The sequence below is a fragment of the Podarcis melisellensis genome (assembly GCF_964234715.1).
Source record: "Podarcis melisellensis genome assembly, chromosome: 1".
Classification (NCBI taxonomy): domain Eukaryota; kingdom Metazoa; phylum Chordata; class Lepidosauria; order Squamata; family Lacertidae; genus Podarcis; species Podarcis melisellensis.
The window spans coordinates 119,840,427-119,862,292 of record NC_138528.1 but is presented as its reverse complement, the minus strand read 5'-3'; the positions used below and the strand labels follow the sequence as shown (position 1 = coordinate 119,862,292).

General features: G+C 44.6%; 1 protein-coding gene across 1 annotated transcript in view; it reads left to right on the top strand.

The window, feature by feature from the left end:
* TMEFF2 (transmembrane protein with EGF like and two follistatin like domains 2) overlaps positions 1–17,389 on the top strand; it is a 245,730-nt gene extending 228,341 nt beyond the window's left edge. Inside the window, exons 8-10 of the mRNA XM_081898074.1 lie at positions 8,865–8,988; positions 11,608–11,766; positions 17,292–17,389. Coding sequence (XP_081754200.1) covers positions 8,865–8,988; positions 11,608–11,766; positions 17,292–17,388 — 380 coding nt within the window. The 3' untranslated portion in view covers position 17,389. The remainder of the gene's footprint in view (positions 1–8,864; positions 8,989–11,607; positions 11,767–17,291) is intronic.
* Positions 17,390–21,866: the final 4,477 nt, after the last annotated feature.

The following is a 21,866-nucleotide window of genomic DNA, read 5'->3' as shown; positions in this document are numbered from 1 at the left end:
GGGGTCATGCCGCGGCCCTAGCCACCAGCAGGTTATCGAACAGGATCCACGACCGTAGGAATACCCAAGAAGGGGAGGGGTAGGTGATGGCTACAACCTGCCCTTCAACACACAACACATATTCCAATGCCTAACTGCCAATACCCGAAAAGTTGTGACGATTTGCTATGAGGTAGGCAAAAAACCAAGAAGCTTGTGCCACTTTGCCATGTGGATACAAATTTCCTACCAGGCCCCCTGGGCAACCAACCGAAGTCCTTAGCAAGGTCCAAAGCATAAATATGACCTTAAGGGAGGGCGGGCAGGTGATCCGACGACTCCAGGCAGCAGATTGGGGACACAGGGCTGCTGCGGCTGCTTGAATGCGGCTAAACCCCGCCCCTAAGCCAGCCCTATTGGCTGGCTGATGGGCATGGTGCAAGCACCCGGGGAACTGATGCAGGGGGCCGAATATGCCCCCCTGCCAACGGAGGAACGGCTCCCGCTCACAACACCTCCCCTCTGGTAGGAGGAGAAGCTTTCAAGGAAGTTTTCAACACAAAGGAGCATATCCCCCATCCACAGTCTGAAGTGCAGGACCAACCCACCCATGAGGCAAGGTGAGGCAATTGCCTCAGGCGGCATGTTCCAGTGGGGCAGCAGACCCCGTTATCAATTTTTTCTTACCCCCTTGTTGCTGATGTAGCTCTTCCTTCACTCCTTCTTCACTGGCAGGGAGGAGAACGTCATTTTGGGTTCTACCACAGATGCCAAAATGTCTTTGGCCAGTCCTGCTGAAGTGGTGTGGTCCATTTCACCAGCTCCACATTCTAGCATCTCATTCTCCTACATTCTGCTACAGTTGTAATGTAATTTTCATCTGCTATGGACTCTGGCGCTCATAATGCTTTGAGCATGTTTTAGGGGCTTCTGTTCAACTGATACTGTTTCACATTATTTTATATGTTGTGATGATTGTATGATTTGTGAGTATTGTATTATTTTATATGTGGTGCCTGTTACCTTTCAGGGGGGGTGCAGTGGGAGTGGGCTGCCCGGGGTGTCATGCCTAGGGGTGGTGACAAACTCCCCCTAAGCAGATTGACGTGCCAGTGCTCGCACCCCCGACAGGTGGGTTTTCCTGATTTGCGCGATCGTCGTTGTGAAAATCCACCCACTGATCACGCAAATATGCCTGGCGATCAGCCTGTCACCTGCTGGCGGGTGGCATTCACACACCCTCGCGGGCGGCACTCGCATCCGCAGCAGGCGGTTTAATGTGATTGGCAGCCATATTTTCGCATTCTGCAGGAGGTGCTGGCATCCCTGACTGTCAGCCCTGCATGCCGGGTGCATTTGTGAAATCCATGGGCAGATTGTCCTGACAATTGTGCCAATCATCTATGTGAGCGCCGGCCGCCGGAGGGGGCCAGCTCAATGGTCATATTTTCACGATCGGCGGGCATATCTGTTTCGTGACAATCCCTCCCTTTAAAAAGGTCATCAACTATGGGGTAAAGGTAAAGGGTAAAGGGACCCCTGACCATTAGGTCCAGTTGTGGCCGACTCTGGGGTTGCAGCGCTCATCTCGCTTTATTGGCCGAGGGAGCCGGCGTACAGCTTCCAGGTCATGTGGCCAGCATGACTAAGCCGCTTCTGGCGAACCAGAGCAGTGCACGGAAACACCGTTTACCTTCCCACCAGAGCACTACCTATTTATCTACTTGCACCTTGATGTGCTTTCGAACTGCTAGATTGGTAGGAGCAGGGACCGAGCAACGGGAGCTCACTCCGTCGTGGGGATTCAAACCGCCGACCTTCTGATCAACAAGTTCTAGGCTCTGTGGTATAACCCACAGCGCCACCCGCGTCCTGTCAACTATGGGGTACCTTCCCTAAAAAAGCTCAACAACTCTGGGCAACCTTCCCAAAAATTGCAATGTGGGGGCTTGACAAATTTTTTCACAGCGGCTACCACCTGACCTTGCTATGCCTCTGAGTGGGAATGAAAGAGAAATCTGATTCAGTTCGCATTTAAAGGGGAAACTACTTAATTTGGCACTTTCGCAAACCATAAGAGAACCAAAGAACACAACCATCCTTTGAAAAATCACACTGAATTTTGCAATGCATTTCTCAAACCAAGTAATGTGTTCAAAATGCATTTGGTGTGCATAAAGATGCATGAATTAATGAAAATACCATAGAAAAATACCTCACTTTAAAGACAATTGCTTTGCAAAAATGCATGTATTAGGCAAGTTAGGAGAAATGCGCACTAAAATGCTGGTGAGTTTAGGACTTTTTAAAAAATTGCAAGCTGGTGTGGAAATGCAGAGAACTGTACTGAAGGCTGGGAAAATGAGAAAGTGGATCTTCCCCTAATTATGAGCAACTTTGAGGATTCTCCATAATAACATAGGATATTATTCTTTAACATAATCAATACTAGGCCAAGCAAGCCAAAGAGCAGCTGGATATAGAACTGTCCGTATGATCTTTTCATATCCTTATCTTTTACTCATGTGTGTCTTTTAACCACTTTAGCTTGAGGGCTACAAAACTTGGAACCAACTTCAACTAAAATAAAACACCTCACATCCACAATATCCCACAGTCCCAGGGATTGTTATCAGCAGAACTGTAACTGAGGTACTCTCGAAATCTTCAGTGAAGAAATATATATATAACACCAGATTTTCAAATTATGCTGGAAGCCTCTGTCAGGAGAGGAGTGCTACAATATATATAGTTAGCTCTCCTCAAATGCCAGCAGCTCTGAGCAAGAGCGAAAAAGTGAAGTTTAAGTATGTGTGGTGGGCTGTCGCTCTGTTTTAGGCTGAAATGCATTTTTATGATCTTCGGAATGCTCTGCCTGAAAATCGTACATGTTCAAACTTCAGAATAGCAGCCTAACAACTTTTTTACAAAATGGTTTCTCCTTGAAATTGTATTTTTGAATCAAATGGATTGGACATTACCCTTTTAGAAATTACTGTCTTTAGGCTTCCACACATACCCAAACACAGTTCCTAAGATTATTTTGTGGGGGGGTATTGTTTGAATGCCTTTGGGCTCATTACCTAAAGGAGTGCCTCTCCTGATACACAGATCTCCCTATGCTTTGAGATCCACTGGAAAGGCCCTTCTGGGAAGCCTTGAACATACTGTTGTTCAAGGGTCTGTGACACCACAGGGCCTTCTCAGCAATGGCACCTCAATTTTGGAATATGCTTCCCCCTAGGGTACAGCTAGAGCCAATACTGTCCATCTTTTGTCAGCAGCTGACTACCTTCTGTTGAAGTAAGAGTAGTTAGGAAGCTCAAATCATATATGTGACTGACACCCTTCTTTGGAAATTAAACCAGTGTCCAGACTTTAACATCCAAAAACTTTACTTGCAGAAACTTATAGTTCTAGGTGAATTTAAACATATTCTTTACAATCACATGCTTCCCCAAGTATGGGTTTACAGTCTCTTCTTCTAACTTTCAAACAACTGTATTTCCCTCTCTGTCCAGAGCTCAGCCTTCTATATCTCAGTTAGGCCACGTCTTGCAGCTCCTGTGAGAGATTTCCACTTTCACCTTCACCTGAATCTTTGCTCTCTTTCTCTCAAGCACAGAAGAAGCATCCCAACACTCTATGCAACGTAGCAGTGTTCACAGTGGATTCCAAACACAGTCATCTTGCTTCACATAAAATGGAGACTCTCCTTCACTAGATACATTCCATACGGCCGACGTTACTCAATCACATGAGAACTACTAGAGAATGCTCTAGAATTCAGTTGCTAACCAATCAATTTCAAGCACATAGCAATGCATACAAGCATTTACAATTTCAGTGAATTAAATTACTATACTTAACACCTTCCTCTTCCTTCAACCCTTTGAATATCCTAAGGGGGAATGACCTGTACAGCAATAATGGAGCCAGGATTTTTTTTAATTGAACCATGTACTGTGTTTCTAACTTTCTGACTGGTTTACATGTTTTCAATTGTTCTGAACCACCCTGAGGTCTTTTGACAAAGGTCAAGATATAAATCATGTAAAATAAAACAAAATTAAATTAAATGGAGGACTGGAACGGGGTTCCAGCCAGTGATTGTAGTATACGTGTAGACTTGTGGGAGGAGGCATATATTGAAATATTATGGACCAATGCTTTACTATTTTAAATCAACCTTTAATTGTGCCCCAGTTTTGAGAGGCACTCCAGTTTTCTCTGCATATGTGCTTTTAGCCCTCATTGACCCATTAATAAGTGGGGTTGTTGCATTTTGAACAGTCTTCAAAGGCACAGAATGAGTGACAGCAGAGCAGCCTGATGATGACCAAGGCATTTATCATGGTGCCTAGGCATCATTCTCTAGGTGTGAGCTGATAAAATGTACTCCAGGACACAGCTTCTCCCTGTGATTCCTGGAATCACATCCAGGTCTCCAAAGCATGCCCAAACTGCATCTCTGCTCCTTTGTGGGAGGGAGAGTGTGACCCCGTTCAGAACAGGAGAAATACTAGCTACCACCAGGAACATATTTTCAGTTTATTCACCCACATCCAGTCCACCATTCACTCTAGCCATGGAACAGAGGAACAATAATCGGGCTCCGTATTCTGCTACCTACCAAATGCAACGTATTAATTCACATTCAATCAGGGTTTCCCCCCACCCTCAAAATAACATGAAGCAGATTGGAGGGCTTCGTTCAAACTTGGGTCAATCTCTTGAGCCAAACAGAGCTTTGCAGTAAAAGCTTTGGCTTCATGGTTAAAACTAAAACCTTTGAACACTTTGTTAGGGAGCCTGCATAGATGTAGCACCTACCCTGCACACATATAGCCACACTGATGATGTCATGCCTATGTAGAAAGGACAGATTCAGGTATCTACAAACATAGATCAGCATGGAATGCCACTGTTCACTGTCATTCTGTAGAACAGATGTGGATGTAGATCTGCAGCTAGACGGAAATTTATTAAAATAGTAGTTATTATATTCAGTATTAGTTAGAGGAGCCCTGTTGAAATTATTATACATGACTAACAAGCCCATTAGCTTCAATGGGTCTACTCTGAATATAACTTAGATACAGGCCTGGTGTCACCTTATCAGAGTGCAAGACAATACACCTTACTTTAGATACAGGACAATTCAGGAGCTGGTGTCTAGCTGCATGCAATTATATCTGGACTGGGGCCAAAGTTTATCAGAGTTTCACCATATCTCATAGTTTCTCCGGAATTTCCTAATATCACGTAAATTTGAGCTTTCATCATGTTCAGGATCATCATCTGGCTCCAGGGACAAGTGAAAATTGCAGATCACACTTCGAAATGAGGCTTTCAATGAGACTCTAGCTTTTCACTTGATAAGATAAAGAAAGAATGTGCTACACAACTTTTAGAAGACATCTGAAAGCAGCCCTGTATCAGGAAGTTTTTAATGTTTGGCATTTTATTATGCTTTTATATGTGTTGGAAACACATGCCAGCATTTCTGGGCTTATTATTATTATTATTATTATTATTATTACTACTACTACTACTACTACTCAAGTGAAGGCCCAAGACAGGTGTTGATCATCATGTGAGCTGGTGGGCTGAAGCAAGCTGCTGCTATTCCTGTGGAGCCTCCTTTTATTGAGACAAATATGCAAGCCAGGCAAATACATTTTTGGGCTGTGACCTTTACACATATTCCGTCCCAAGATCGTGGGGTGGTACAAAGCTATTTTGGCACCTGTTTCCACAGCGTCATTTCCCCCTTGCACAGTGTATGACGAATGGAGACAAATAGTCTCAGGGGCAAAGGTTACAGACAGGACACCGCTGACTGCTGAGAACGCAAAAGGTCAGACGTAGGGGACGATGTTCCGACAGCCGTGGCTTGTCTGAGGGGGGGGGTTTCCCTGCACCCCAGGGTCACGCGTGCAGGGTTTTCCCTGCACCCCAGGGTCACGCGAGAACGCAAAAGGTCAGACGTAGGGGACGATGTTCCGACAGCCGTGGCTTGTCTGAGGGGGGGTTTCCCTGCACCCCAGGGTCACGCGTGCAGGCAGACTGTGACTGCCTGCTGGTGGGGGAGTGTGCTCCCTCCAGACCTCACTCTCCACTCCACGATATCCCTACAACGACTTATAGAAGGTTAGAATATACTTCCTGTCACTTAGGGCCGGCCTAGCTATTAGGCAGAGTGAGGCAGCTGCCTCAAGTGGCAACTGTTGATGGTGTTGGCTGTTCCCCTCTGGTGGAAGATACAGCTAAGCTTTGCTTGCAGTTCAGTGTTGGAATGAGATTCAACTGCTAGACTTTGTCGGCTTCTGCATGTGAATTTGGCAGGACCGATCTTGTCCTCTGCCTCAGACAAGCGAGATGAGCGCCACAACCCCAGTCACCTTTGACTGGACCTAACTGTCCAGGGGTCCTTTACCTTTTACCCTTTTACCTAGTGCTCAGGAATAATGAAAGATGTAGTTCAGAAATATCTGGAGGGCCACATGTTCACCATTTACACCTTAGAAAAGGCATAACGGAATAATGCAGTTTCATGTACATGTAACAGAATACAAATGAGCTGATTGCCAAGTCCACATTGGGGGTGAAATCTGCCCTACCTAAGCATTTTTATCCCAGAAGAGAGGTTTCGAAATGTGTTTATCAAGCCTAATTGTCGATTCTATATGTTTTTGCAAAATTAGTAAGGATGCTGCAGATGTCTCTTGGAATTTAAACACATTACATCAATCTAAATATTGCAGCCAGAGAACAGTAAATATTTTCTGTTGCATTCACACTCAGTATTGCTTAATGCATATGCCTGAATAAAGAATGAATCCTCTTTTGACTTATGATCTCATATTGCCTTAGCAGCTTGGATTGTAAAGCCAAACCTGCCTTTACAGGCCTCGGACTGTTGCAATACAGTTGTATATTTGAGGAAGGGCCTTAGCTCGGTGATAGGGACGCGGGTGGCGCTGTGGGTTATACCACAGAGCCTAGGACTTGCCGATCAGAAGGTCGGTGGTTCGAATCCCTGCGACGGGGTGAGCTCCCGTTGCTCTGTCCCTGCTCCTGCCAACCTAGCAGCTCGAAAGCACGTCAAAGTGCAAGTAGATAAATAGGTAGCACTCCAGCGGGAAGGTAAATGGTGTTTCCGTGCGCTGCTCTGGTTCGCCAGAAGCGGCTTAGTCATGCTGGCTGCATGACCCGGAAGCTGTACGCCAGCTCCCTCGGCCAGTAAAGCGAAATGAGCGCCACAACCCTAGAGTCGGTCACGACTGGACCTAATGGACAGGGGTCCCTTTACCTTTACCTTTACCTTAGCTCGGTGATAGAAGGTCCCAGATTCACTCCCTGACATCTCTGGGTGGAACTGAGAATGAAATTGTGGAGAACTGCTGCCTTCCAGAGCAGGCATATTTGGGATATATTGACAAAGAATTCAAACTGACGTAAAGCAGCTAACAATGTTCTTATTGGTGTCTTTCCTTAATTCCAGCGGGAGTGAGCTCTGAATATGCTTGACTCTCTCCCCGAATCAATGGGTTGTAAAAGGGGATTACTTTGACAGGCTCATTCCCATGAATTAGAGATACAGTGGTACCTCGGGTTACATACGCTTCAGGTTACATACGATTCAGGTTACAGACTCCGCTAACCCAGAAATATTACCTCGGGTTAAGAACTTTGATTCAGGATGAGAACAGAAATTGGGCGGCGGTGCAGCAGCGGGAGGCCCCATTAGCTAAAGTGGTACCTCAGGTTAAGAACAGTTTCAGGTTAAGAACAGACCTCCAGAATGAATTAAGTTCTCAACCCGAGATACTACTGTACTGTACAAGTTTGCAACCCTCCTCATGCATGTTACTTCATTCTCGGGAAACATTTATTTAAAGCTACACACCTTTCTAAAAGTGCTAACCTATTGCAGTATATCCTCTTGCACTTAAATGGGAGCCTAAAGTATTTGCTCTTTAATCATCATCATCTGGTTGTGTTTCCCCAGCCACTCTGGGCGGCTCCCAACAGCATATTAAAAACACAATAAAACATCAAACATTAAAAACTTCCCTAAATGGGGCTGCCTTCAGATGTCTTCTAAAAGTCAGATAGTTATTTATTTCTTTGACATCTGATGGGAGGGCGTTCCTCAGGGCGGGCGCCACTACTGAGAAGACCCTCTGCCTGCTTCCCTGTAACTTAACTTCTTGCAATGAGGGACTAGCAGCAGGCCCTCAGAGCTGCTCCTCAGTGTCCAGGCTGAACGATGGTGGTGGAGACGCTCCTTCAGGTATACTGGGCCAAGGCAGTTTAGGGCTTTAAAGATCAGCACCAAAACTTTGAATTGTGCTCAGAGCCAATGTAGGTCTTTCAGGACCAGTGTTATATGGTGTTGGTGGCCATTCCCAGTCACCAGTCTAGCTGCCACATTCTGGATTAGTTGTAGATTCCAAGTCACCTTCAAAGCTAGCCCCAAGTAAAGCGCATTGTAGTAGTCCAAGTGGGACATAACCAGAGCATGCACCACTCTGGTGAGGCAGTCTGTGAACAGGTAGTGTCTCAACCAGTGTACCAAATGGAGCAGGTAGACAGCTGCCCTGGACACAGAATTGACCTATGCCTCTATGGGCAGCTGTGAGTCCAAAATGATTCCCAGGCTGCACACCTTCTCCTTCAGGGGCACAGTTACCACATTCAGGACCAGGGTGTCCTCCACACTCGCCTGCCCCCTGTCCCCCCAAAACAGTACTTCTGTCTTGTCAGGATTCAACCTCAATCTGTTATGCAGTACACTGAAGCAAATATGTCTTTTGTTATTGTTTCTTCACTATGCTACACACTTACAGGTTGGTTTTCTTTTTCATCTGTCTTTACAGAGAATGCCAACAAACTTGAAGAAAGCGCCAGGGGAATCTACATTCCTTGTCCAGAACATTATAACGGCTTCTGCATGCATGGAAAATGTGAACACTCTGCAAATATGCTGGAACCATCTTGCAGGTAACACTTTCCCCAAACCGAGCGGCTAATGATAAACTGAACAGGCACACTTGCTAACACATGCTATCTTGATACAGCAAGGAAAATAATAATTGCCAAGACCCCATCCACTCTGGATCTAAATTATGTAACGAGGCACCTAATGTATGTAGTAGAACTGCCCTAAATTATGCAGCACCATTAAGCTGTTTAGAAATGCATTCCTGCAACGTATGTTGATGCAGCCCTTAAAAGGCTCCTAAGAGCACAGGCTTGCTCGCCAGGCATTATCCTAGGGCTGCCACACATTTGGAATTTCCAAATTTGGTTAAAATGTCCAGGAAAACCCGGGCGTATGGCAAACTATGTTGGAAGAGTTGGTTTTGGGGGCAAATTTCCATAAAAATAGTTCAACAACTTGAACTAAATAAGGGGGGAGCGCAACAACCTTGTCCCTCCCCCCCAAAAAACTCAACCCCCCCAAAAAAGCTCAGCAGCCCTAATTATCTGTTGATTCCTTACGCTCAGCCAACAGCTACTGTCCCAAGAAACCCAGCAGAACTTGAGAGCTACAACAACCACTGGCTGAGGAAGGGGGATGCGGTGGGTGCAGTCCACCCCAGGTGTCATCCCTGAGGGGGGGGTGACATTGCCACTGCCCCCGGGATGCTCACCACGGGCAGTGCCCCCCTTGGCAGTTTGAATCCCTGTGATAGGGTGAGCTCCCATTGCTCCGTCCCAGCTCCTGCCAACCTAGCAGTTCGAAAGCACACCAGTGCAAGTAGGTAAATAGGTACCACTCCGGCAGAAAGGTAAACAGTGCTTCCATGTCCTCTGGCACTCGTCACGGTGTCCATTGTGCCAGAAGCAGTTTAGTCATGCTGGCCACATTAGCTGTCTGCAGACAAACGCCAGCTCCCTCGGCCTGAAAAGAAAGATGAGCGCCACAACCCTGTAGTCACCTTTGACTGGACTTAACCATCCAGGGGTCCTTTACCATTTATTTTACTCAGAGGCATCCGGCCTCTGGCACCGGAGATTGCACACAGCCATCGCTACGTGTGTTTGCATCTTGTTTTTTACGTTTAAAATGATTGTAAGCAGTCTTGAAAATTTGAATGGTGGGCCGGGTATAATAAACGAACGAACAAACATTTCATTTGCTTATTAAAGAAATAAAAATACCCCTTTCCAACTAGCTTTTTAAATGGAGACCTTTATTTCAGTCTGTATCTGCATTGGACTTGAAATCGTCTCTCTGTGTGTGTGATTGCTGATCTTTTTATTGTTAAATCATTTGGGGACATTTTATGAGAAGCAAAGCATAAACAGAATACATACATAAATCAAATACATCAACTTCAAAATGAGAGCAGTTGCCTAGAACAAATTAAGCTTCTTCCAGGAGGCATTTCCCACAAATATCAGCATGGCACACATTAAAATTTTGGTTTTGGTATAGGAAATCATCATAAAAGTACCAAACAACAACGACAGCAACACCTCCAACCCTCTTATATCCAAAAAGTAACTGAGGCATAAAGAAAGTTCCTTGGTTATCTTGTAAGATATACAAAGCAGCTGCGGCTAGGAGTGTCAGTGAATTCCGAAGAAAAAAGAAATTGTCAGTGCTCATTTATTCATCCCATGTACAAAACAGACATCAATCCAGTATCTGATGGGTTTATTCTTTTTGGTCCACAAACGATAAGTAATCAATGTCCCCACCCCTCTTTCAATTCTGTTTCTTTTGCACTGAAATGAATGGCGTGAAAGTAATTGTGTCATTATTTACCGTACTTTTCTATGTATAAGACGAGCTGTTTCTATGAGAATAGAATCTCAAAAATTGGGGGTTGTCTTATATATGGATAGTGCAGATTGGGGATGGGGGATTGATGAGCAGCAGGATCCCAGAGGCGATTGTGCTGTTGATTGGTGTATGTGGCTAGGGCTGCTGTCGACTGGCTGTTTCTGCTGTCAAAACAACTCTGGGCATCCCTCCTCAAAAAAAGCTCAGCAGCTCTGGGCAATTTCCCCCAGTTTTCTAAATTTATACACAGGGGTGTGTTATACACGAGAAAATATGGTACGTTAAATTCACAACCCTTTGTAAGGTACGAAAATACAGTGGTAACTCAGGTTACATACACTTCAGGTTATAGAAGCTTCAGGTTACAGACTCTGCTAACCCAGAAGTAGTACCTCGGGTTAAGAACTTTGCTTCAGGATGAGAACAGAAATCACACGATGGCGACATGGCGGCAGCAGGAGGCCCCATTAGCTAAAGTGGTACCTCAGGTTAAGAACAGTTTTAGGTTAAGAACAGCCCTCCAGAACGAATTAAGTTTTTAACCCGAGGTATCACTGTTCTTGCATAGATTACAGTAAGTAGCAGGCAGCCAGATGAATAAAGCAGTATTTGGTCGGAATTGAATTGCAGAGGAATGGAAACAGTGCTGATTGTGACGAAGATGGGTTGGAATGGAAATGGCTGCCTTCTTACACCCTAAGCTGCCGCGCATCATTCTTGTGCAGTTGCAACACAGCATCTCTCTGGCAATGCCTGGTTTGTGGCTCATGCAATGCAGCTATGAACTACCGCAAGGGAAGGAGTCAACGTGTCTCTTTCCATTCCAGGTGTGACGCAGGCTACACTGGAGAACACTGTGAAAAAAAGGACTACAGCGTTTTATATGTGGTTCCTGGCCCTGTACGATTTCAGTACGTCTTAATAGCAGCAGTGATTGGAACAATCCAGATTGCTGTCATCTGCGTCGTAGTCCTCTGCATTACAAGGTTAGTAATGAGGCCAAGGTGCTCTTACCAAGTTAAAGTTGGCAAAAATGTATAAATCTAAATCAAATAGTTCCAGTTTCAGATAGGTAGCCATGTTGGTCTGCCATAGTCAAAACAAAAAAAATTCCTTCCAGTAGCACCTTAAAGACCAACTAAGTTAGTTCTTGGTATGAGCTTTCGTGTGCATGCACACTTCTTCAGATACACGTGTATCTTCAGATACATGTGTATCTGAAGAAGTGTGCATGCACACGAAAGCTCATACCAAGAACTAACTTACTAAATCAAATAAGCAATGGAAATGTAATGAGAAAGAAGGTTCTTTTTGTCATATGTGGTGGTCTTGTAGTAAGGTGAAAGCTTACTGGGATGTTTAAAATAACCTTTGTTAAAAAAAAAAAAACAGAAGCTTTTCTTTTGGGAATTACAGGGACAGAACTACCTAAGCTGTATGGAAACTTGTTCATGTATGCTAGTACAGCGGCAAGAATGTTACTTGCCCCAAAATGGAAAGAAGCAGAAGTTCCAGCAAAGGGAGAATGGATACAAAAATTTATGGAATATGCAGAAATGGTGAAACTTACCGAAATGGTTTATTGAATATTTACAGATAAACTATAAACAGATAAAAACATAGGCAGGATTATTGTAACAACCTATGAAAATATGGATGTCCTATTCCATACTACTACTACTAATAATAATAATTTTATTATTATTTCCCCAGCCACACTGGGCGGCTTCCGACATATATACAAGCATAGAAAATATGCTTGTATTTTAACATTTTTAAAAAAACGTCCCTGTACAGGGCTGCCTTCATACGGTTCAGGTGCCAGATAACTCCATACCCTCCAACATTTCGCTGATGAAAATCAGCTTCCAAGACACAGAAAAAACATAAAAAACCATTCAACATAAAAAAAACTTCCCTATACAGGGCTGCCTTCAGATTTCTTCTGATGTCTTCTGAAGGTTGTATAGTCACTTATCTCCTTGGCACCCGGGGTCACAATACTCCATACCCTCCAATATTTCCTAAGAAAAAGCGGGGCTTTCTGGGATCAAATCAGAAACCAGGACAGCTTTTGTAAATCCGGGGCTGTCCCTGGAAAATAGAGACACCCAGACGGTCTGAAGATCTGTAATGGCAGATAAGCTTCCCTGAAAGGCAACTTGTCTAGCACCACCCATCTTTCTCAGCAACGTGTCATCATGTAGTGCTAGCATGATCTCTAGTAGTGATGTATGGAAGTGAGAGCTGGACCATAAAGAAGGCTGATCGCCGAAGAATTGATGCTTTTGAATTATGGTGCTGGAGGAGACTCTTGAGAGTCCCATGGACTGCAAGAAGATCAAACCTCTCTATTCTGAAGGAAATCAGCCCTGAGTGCTCACTAGAAGGACAGATCCTGAAGATGAGGCTCCAATACTTTGGCCACCTCATGAGAAGAGAAGACTCCCTGGAAAAGACCCTGATGTTGGGAAAGATGGGGGGCACGAGGAGAAGGGGACGACAGAGGACGAGATGGTTGGATAGTGTTCTTGAAGCTACCAGCATGAGTTTGACCAAACTGCGGGAGGCAGTGGAAGACAGGAGTGCCTGGCCTGCTCTGGTCCATGGGGTCACAAAGAGTCGGACACGACTGAACGACTAAACAACAACAACAACAAGCGTGATCTCTTGGTCCCTGTGGGCCATTGGTGAAGCCCACAAGCCAGACAAGCACTCCATAACTGCCCCCTAGAAGATGCATCAGCATCTTTTACAACACATGGGGTTTGTTTGGCAGACAGACAGGTATGGAAGACGGTTTCCCCAATGGTAGAAAATTCAAAAGGAAGCTGTTTGTTTAATAGCTCAGGGATTATCAGTGTTTGCATTCTCAGGAGTTACTCTGTACTTCTTCAGGAAGAGACGGGTGTTTATAATGCATAGAGTGCCTAGCAAATGCTGGTATGGATTTGAATGCCAAGTGGGCTTGACTTTGGAATTTAAAAGGATATGTGCTGTTTGCACTGTCAGTCTTACAAGTAAGGACTCAGGTCCAGCCTTCAACTTAAAAAGATCTCAAGCAACTGAGAGCTTGGAGATCGAGCAATGGGCGGTCTCTGTAAGGCAGTTGTGAGTTTTATCCATTCATAAATACCAGTATCCATTCTTTACCATGTGATGGGTAAGTTTCAGAGTTTTCTCCAGCTTCACGACTTGCCTGGGCTTCTTCCTCAGGTGAGAGAAGGTGAAACTGCTTCAGGTGTCCTGCAACTGCTTCAATAAATCAGGTGCCTTAAAAATAAATCCCTTTCCCAAAAAGATGAGAATTTTAAAAAGAAGCAGGCATCACACTCCTATAGAAAGTAAAAAAACCACCAATATATCTAAGCATCCTCCTCTCACTGCGCTCAGAGGACAAGCATGACATTCAGGCCGGAAGAAGGTAGAAAATAATTCATATATCCTTTCCCAGCCTAAAGGCATAATAGAAAAATGTCTGCAGAAGCTTGGAGATGCTTGCCGACCTAGTTGAGTTCATCAACTCTACCCTCAAGAGTAGATCTTCTCCTGCAAGAAGGCAATGCATTATATTAAAGTGGGTTTCAGGGAACATGGAGATAATTCAAACGGCCAGAAATACAGTGTACATAAAAAGGACGGAGATGGGAAAGTAACTGCTCAACAGAAAAATGGCACTACATCATGTTGTTCAAGCAATCCTTCTGAGTGGCTCCAGGTTTGTTAACTTCAGGCCATAAAGCAAGTTAACGGTTTGTGTTCAGAGAAAATGGTTTGGTTTACATGGACCCTACCTTTCCAGTGGATTTAATTTAGACTGTGTGGTAGATAAAAGGATACCCAAAAGCTGATGCCCTTAAACGTTTTCATTTGCATAAGCTCTTCATTTCCTTTTTCTTTAGCCGTTGCAAAACTTGGTGCGTGTTAAATCCAGTAACAAATATATTGTGGTGCTCCAGTCATTATTAGTTAAACACACACACGCACACAGAGAGAGAGAGAGAGAGAGAGATGGTTTGAAGGCAACTTGATGTTGCCACCTTACTGAAGCTAAGCAGGTCTGGGCCTGGTCACCTCAGGTGCCATGATGGAAGAAAGGCAGAATACAAATGCAAGAAAATAGAAATGAATAAATATGCATACACAAAATATACATACCTCCCAACATGTCTCCAATGAAAATAGGGATGTCCTATTCAACAACAACAACAACGTATTATGTATATCCCACCCATCTGACTGGGTTTCCCTTGCCACTCTGGGCAGCTTACAATACATATAAAAACATAGTAAAGCATCAAACATTTAAAACTTCCCAATACAGGGCTGCCTTCAGATGTCTTCTAAAAGTTGTGTCATTCTGATGGGAGGTTGTTCCACAGGGAAGGTGCCACTGCTGAGAAGGCCTGGTTCCCTGTAACTTCACTTCTTGCAGTGAGGGAACCACCAGATTGCCCTCAGAGAAGGACGTCACAGTCCGGGCTGAGTGATGGGGGTGGAGACGCTCCTTCAGGTATACAGGACTTTAGGGCTTTCAAGGTCAGCACCAACACTTTGAATTGTGCTCGGAAATGTACTAGGAGCCAATGTAAGTCTTTCAAGACCGGTGTTATGTGGTCTTGGCAGCTGCTCCCAGTCACCAGTCTAGCTGCCGCATTCTGGATTAGTTAAATGCAGCTAGACTCTGCCCACCAGCTGGGCATGGCACGGCAGCTGAAGGAAGGCTGATGCAGGGGGCTGAACACACAACCTCTCCCCTCTGGGAGGAGGAGAGATCTTCTCAGTTAGTGGACAACAAGGTTCACCGAACTGGTGCCCAAAGGCACCTCTCACACAGCTACAATTGCCAGAGTGTTTCACAATCAGTCACTCTACTCAGGAAACTCTGAGAATTGAGACCTGAAAACTCTCAGCATCCTTGACAAACTGCAGTTCCCAGGATGATTTGGGAGAAGCCAAAACTTGTTGAAGTGGTATCATAGTGCTTTAAATGGGGCCTCAGTATAAGGCAACTTCCTATGTTCTTAACTGGTGAGGGGAGGGGAGGGAATTTAGCAGCCTGGTTGACAGGCAGGCATTCCAGATACTTACTGTATTTTTCGCTCTATAAGACGCACCAGACCATAAGACACGCCTAGTTTTTGGAGGAGGAAAACAAGGAATGTTTGGATTCCAGAAGCCAGAACAGCAAGAGGGATCTCTGTGCAGCGATCCCTCTTGCTGTTCTGGCTTCTGGGATAGCTGCGCAGCCTGCATTCGCTCCCTAAGATGCACACACATTTCCCCTTACTTTTTAGGAGGGAAAAGGTGCGTCTTATAGAGCGAAAAATACAGTAATTAAAAAGAAAGTGGCTACATCTAGATGCATGCTCCTCAACTGTCCTGCTTTAAGTGGAACATACCAGAATTACAGAAGCCATTCTGCTTCCAAAGACGGCCATTTTGGAGGGGGGCAGTGCTGTCGCACAAGTCCCCTCCGTGGCATGTTGGAGGGTATGTGGATATATACGTTAAGCAGGGTAAATTTAGGAAGCTGTTGTTGTTTTTCTGTAAGTCTATGAGTCCCAGCTGCATGCTGTTATTCACTAGCAGCGCTTCTTTTCTAAAATATAAAATGTTTAGGAGTACTCTCATTTTGGCTCAAGAAAACCACCATTTTATAGTTAAAATCGGGGAAAATAAATACAGTAAATGGACAAAAGTACGAAGATTCACAAAATATTTACCTACTTAAAATACCCCTTCGTCCCCCCCCCCAAGGAAAAAAGCACTGTTCTCTAGTCATACACGGATTTGCTACGATTTGGATCCAGCGGTACCATTGTATGAATGGAAAGCGCTTCCTGTTGCACAAGGAAGTGTTCCTGGTTTGTTCGTTTTTTTTAATGTAAATACGTATACCCCAAACGTACATTGTCTTGTTATGCTTTTATCCCCACAGGGGAATAATTCAGGTTTCGAACCAACACAGAGCAGACAAAGAGAATCCATTTGCAGAGCTGACAGTCATTTATATCTGAGTTGCCTTTGTGCTTCCCGAAATGCAATAGTACATTCTAAGTTAGCCAATGTAGGGAAAAGCAACGATTGTTTCTTTTATTTGTGCTTTCCTAGCTGGGAGGATGTTTGGGAGAAATATTAAAGTGCCCCCGATGAATGTGTGTACATTTTCCAAAGGTCTCATAGCCGCATTGCTTGTGGTGGGTATTTAAACCAGTGCATTAATATAACCCTCGTTGCAGGCAGGCAGTGTCCTGCGGGAAATGATTTTGGCTATTTCAGGCTCCTGTTTGAAGAACAGGCTCTGAAAGAGTGCAGAGGCCTTTGACTTTTTTTTCACAAAGCTCTGGAGCTGTGCAGCTAAGGAATGATGAGTTGTACCGACAGCCGATGTTGGCAGTTGCCCTTCAGTGGCCTACAATCCTTACGTTACCTCCACTGTCGTTTAGCAAAGCAAATTTCATGCTCTTTTTCTCTCTCCAACCCCTCCCCTTTCCCCTCTTGCTTGCAGGAAATGTCCCAGGAGCAACCGAATTCACAGGCAGAAGCAAAACACAGGGCACTACAGTTCAGACAACACAACAAGAGCATCGACCAGGTTAATTTAAACGAGAGCATGTTTCCACAATGGCAAAAAGTAAACTGCAGAGAGGTTGGACTTTAAAAAAAAAAAAATTAATACAGTATTATAGACAAAAAGATCTACACATGTTGCCTTGCATTTGTGGTAATCTACACCAATGAAAAAAAAAACATGTACTACAGCTATATTTGATTATGTATGGATATATTTGAAATAGTATACATTGTCTTGATGTTTTTTCTGTAATGTAAATAAACTATTTATATCACACAATATAGTTTTTTTTTCTTTTTCATGTATTTGTTATATATAATAAATACTCAGTGATGAGGAAAAAAACCCGCTTTCTTAAATTTGCTGTGCCGTACAAGCGTGTTATCATTGGACATGATGAATTTGCAAACTGCAGCCATATGAGCACCTCCTGCTGTGGGCACAGTAACAGCCTTCCTGAACAGTGTTCGGCTTCTTAAACTGTAATGAAAGTGGTAGGTTTGGGCAGCCTAAACTGTGCAGGACTATAGCCAAAGCCAGGAAACTCAGCTCCTATGCATGTGTTGCTTTCATTATCTTTCAGTGGTGGCTAATCCCTTTGTCTGTCCCCAGCCAACCACCACTTGCCTGCCCTCTTACTTCCAACTAGTCTTAGAGGGTGGTCCCGGATGCCAGCTTTTTCCTCTTGCATAGTCTCCCTGTTGTCATGGTACAACTCTGTAGGGAGGTGTCAGGGCCTGGACATCAGAGGAGGAACGATGGAGACCACCTCCCCCTTCTCCTGAACCTCCTGAGAAGAGGAGGGCAGTATAGATTTACAATGGTGGTTTGCAGAGGGTTTGCTCAGAGACAGAAGAGGGGCAAAGCTGGGAAATAATGGGAGAAGCAGGAACAGCTGGCTGACACATTATCACTACAGTGGTACCTCTGGTTGCGAACGGGATCCGTTCCGGAGGCCTGTTCACAACATGAAAAGAGTGCAACCTGAAGTGCCATGTCTGCGCAGGTGCGTGGCACGATTTGGCGCTTGTGCGCATGTGCGAGCGTCGAAACCCGGAAGTAACCCTTTCCGGTACTTCCAGGTCGCCGCGGGACGTAACCTGAAAGAAAGTAACATGAAGCAAACATAACTGAGGTATGACTGTACAGAGCATTCCAGACGCCCCCCTCTTCCCAGAACCTGGCAAACAATGAAAGTAGGAGAGCAGAAAACTAAGAGACAATTGGCCCTCGGCAGCCACCATAAGTGGGGTAGAACTGTTGACAACTGAGAAGGAGATGACTCGGAGCAATGCCACTACCAAAGAGGCTAGATTTCTACGCCTCTCTCTCTACCAGTATTGAATAAAGACATTGGTAAGAGCTTCTTGTCTTTCTATTACTGGCAACCTGCCATGAAGGAAGGGAATCAGATTCCCTGAAGCCTGACAGGAGGAGGAAGGGAGCATGAGTGAAATTAGTTGGCTCCGCCTACCATTGTCTTTGGCTCCACCTACTGTGGACATTACTGCCTTCCACCCCACCAATCCCAAGGGGCACCAGCCACTGCTGATCATGATCCAGTAGGTTTTTCTGCTCTTTTCCAGTTGAGTTACTTTGCTGGTTTCTGCAATTTGTCAAAGAAATGCTTCGCTGGCGGTGTTAATTATAACTTATAATTATAACCTTGCTGATCTTGTGGGTTTTATTAATTGAGCAAGGAGGGGACAGATAAAGAGGCAAGCATGGACCCTTTTTAAAAATTTATCCGGATATCAAACAAAGGGAGACAATTGATACTTCAAACGCCTTTCAGACTTTCTAAGAGCTCCATTAAGTTGACTCTTACAGGTAAGAGCAGACAATATGTGGAAAGGAGACCCTCAAGGAAATGCTTGATGCTGCATGAAGAAATCTCCATCTCTTGACAACTGGGGTGACTTAGGGCTTATTCACACTTCCTCTTGTGCCTGGGAAAACTGTTCTTTATCGCTCAATGGCAATTGGGATTTCCCCCAGATTGCCATTTGTTCTGATCTGTTGCTAAAGAGTGGGTTTTCCTTTGGAAAAGAACGAGGCAAGCGGGGAAACACTCAGACCCCATGCCTAGAAAGCATGCATCAAGCAGAAAACAGCTCAGACTGGTGCTTTATAGACATGGCACAAGCAGAAATGAGCCCTTAAATGAGCCCTTCCTGTTGTCTTGTGTTAAAAGTAAGCTAGTTTCAAAACTGTTGCTAAAATTTCTGGGTTGCTGCTTGCATATAAATATCTTTAAATGTAGGAAGAGGCTGCTGGGTCCTCTTCTCAGAGAGACCAGCCACATGCCTCTGGGAAGCCCACAAGCAAGATCTGACTACAGTGGTACCTCGGTTTTTGGATGTCTCCATTGCTGAACGTTTCGGTTTCCAAACACTGAAAACCCAGAAGTAAATGCTTCTGTTTTCAAAGTTGAATGGCTTCTGCTGCATGTATCTGTTGTTTTTCACAATTTTCTCTATTGAATTGGGAGGCCACCCTTTGCACCTCGGTTTTCGAATGTTTCGGAAGTCAAACAGTCTTCTGGAACAGATTACATTCGAAAACCGAGGTTCCACTGTGCAATGCTGCTCTCTCCAGTTGTGGTTCTCAGCAACTGACTTGGAGGCATCTTGCCTTTGACTGTGGAGGTAGAACATAGATACTATGGCTTATTATCAGTTCAAATCCCCACAACAGAGTGAGCTCCCGTTACTCTGTCCCAGCTCCTGCCAACCTAGCAGTTTGAAAGCAGACCAGTACAAATAGATAAATAGGTACTGCTGCAGCGGGAAGGTGAACGGCATTTCCATGAGCTCAGTGTTCCGTTGCGCCAGAAGCAGTTTAGTCATGCAGGCCACATGACCCGGAAAGTTGTCTGTGGACAAACGCCAGCTCCCTTGGCCTTAAAGTGAGATGAGTGCTGCAACCTTTGACTGGACTTAACTGTCCAGGGGTCCTTTACCTTTTTTATCTTACCTGGGAACAAAGCTCCACTGATTTCAGTGGCATTTACTTCCAAGTACATGAGGTTAGAATAGCAGTGATCATGTGCTCTCTCTCTCTCTCTTTCGCTTTCTCTCTCCACCAGTGAATCGATTAGTTTAAGCCACTCCACAAAAACCACCCTGTTCATCTTCATGTCCGTACCCAACACCCGTATTTAAAATTTAAATTTAAAAAGACTAGCAGGATGATGGGACTTGCTTTGATGTGTTAAAATCACAAGCGTTGCTTTTAACAGTATGTTAATTCTCACTTTAAGACAAAAAAAACCTTGCATCTATGACAAAAAACGTGCATTTACAATGCAGGGAGGGGGGAGAGATAGCAAGGCAGTTAACGGCATGTCTGATGTAGGATGAGAGGAGAGACAGCCTTTAATCATTTTGTTTTCAAAGAAGCTTTAGAGATCTTTTGAAGATGAATTTTTCCTGAGCTTTATCCGAACAAAATAAGAGACTGAGAGATTTCCCGTTCACTTTTCATCCAGGGCCCTGATCTCTGGGTTAAACTAGGCATGCAATCACAGGTAGACTTGAATGCACAGATTCCCTTCACTTGACTGAGGGTAGTCTGTAGAGGCAGGATACAGATAGACATCAGCATGGCAAACCCGCACTGTGACATTCGGCACGTCTGCGGCATACATTTGAAGCCCATTTAATGAAACCTGTCCACTCCAGTTTACTTCTCACAGAACTACACTTCCCAGCAGCCTTAGCAAAGTACGGTCCCCAGGATTCTTTGGCAAAGGCATGTACTTTAAATGTGTGTTAAATGCGCTCTGAAGCTATGGTGCGGATGTGACGGAAAAGCCTGGCCTTCCAAATGCTATGCAGTAGCCAAATTTTTGTAAACAGTGTGCCGACCAAAAAATGTGCACAAATATTATATTTGGGGAAATTTCATGCAAAAGAAATGTGCATATTAGCATAAATAGCGCACAAAACTGCATTATATTAGGGGGAAATGCTTGCAAAAAATGGCTATATAAAGAGAAATGCAGGCAAAAAGAGATTATTTCGGTCCTGTTTCGAAATATGGCAGCAGTGGGAACCTTTGGCCCTCCAAACGCTGCTGAACTACACAACTCCCAACATCCCTGGCCATGGGAGATGTGGTTCAACAACATCTAGAAGGCCAAAGATTCCCCACCCATGATGTAAGACAATATGGTCACAACTCTGCAATTAGATGGCCCTTGAATGGTGGCTTCTTCAAGCTCAACTTTCAGCTCTGGGATTGTGGGGTGTTGTTGTCTCAGCAAGGTGTGTTTAGTTGAGTCATGCATTCAGAGCTGTGACATAACCAGAGAGCTCTTGGAAAGAACAGTCACGTCAAAGTTTAAAGTGTGTTGGCACAGAGAGATACAGTGGCGTAGCGTGGGTTGACAGCTCCCGGGACCACACAGAAGGTGGGGTGCGGTGGAGATAAAAGGACAAAGTACGCATGTGCAGCGCCGTCTTTAGCATATGCGGTGCCGGGGTGCAAAAATCAACCCAGGGCCCC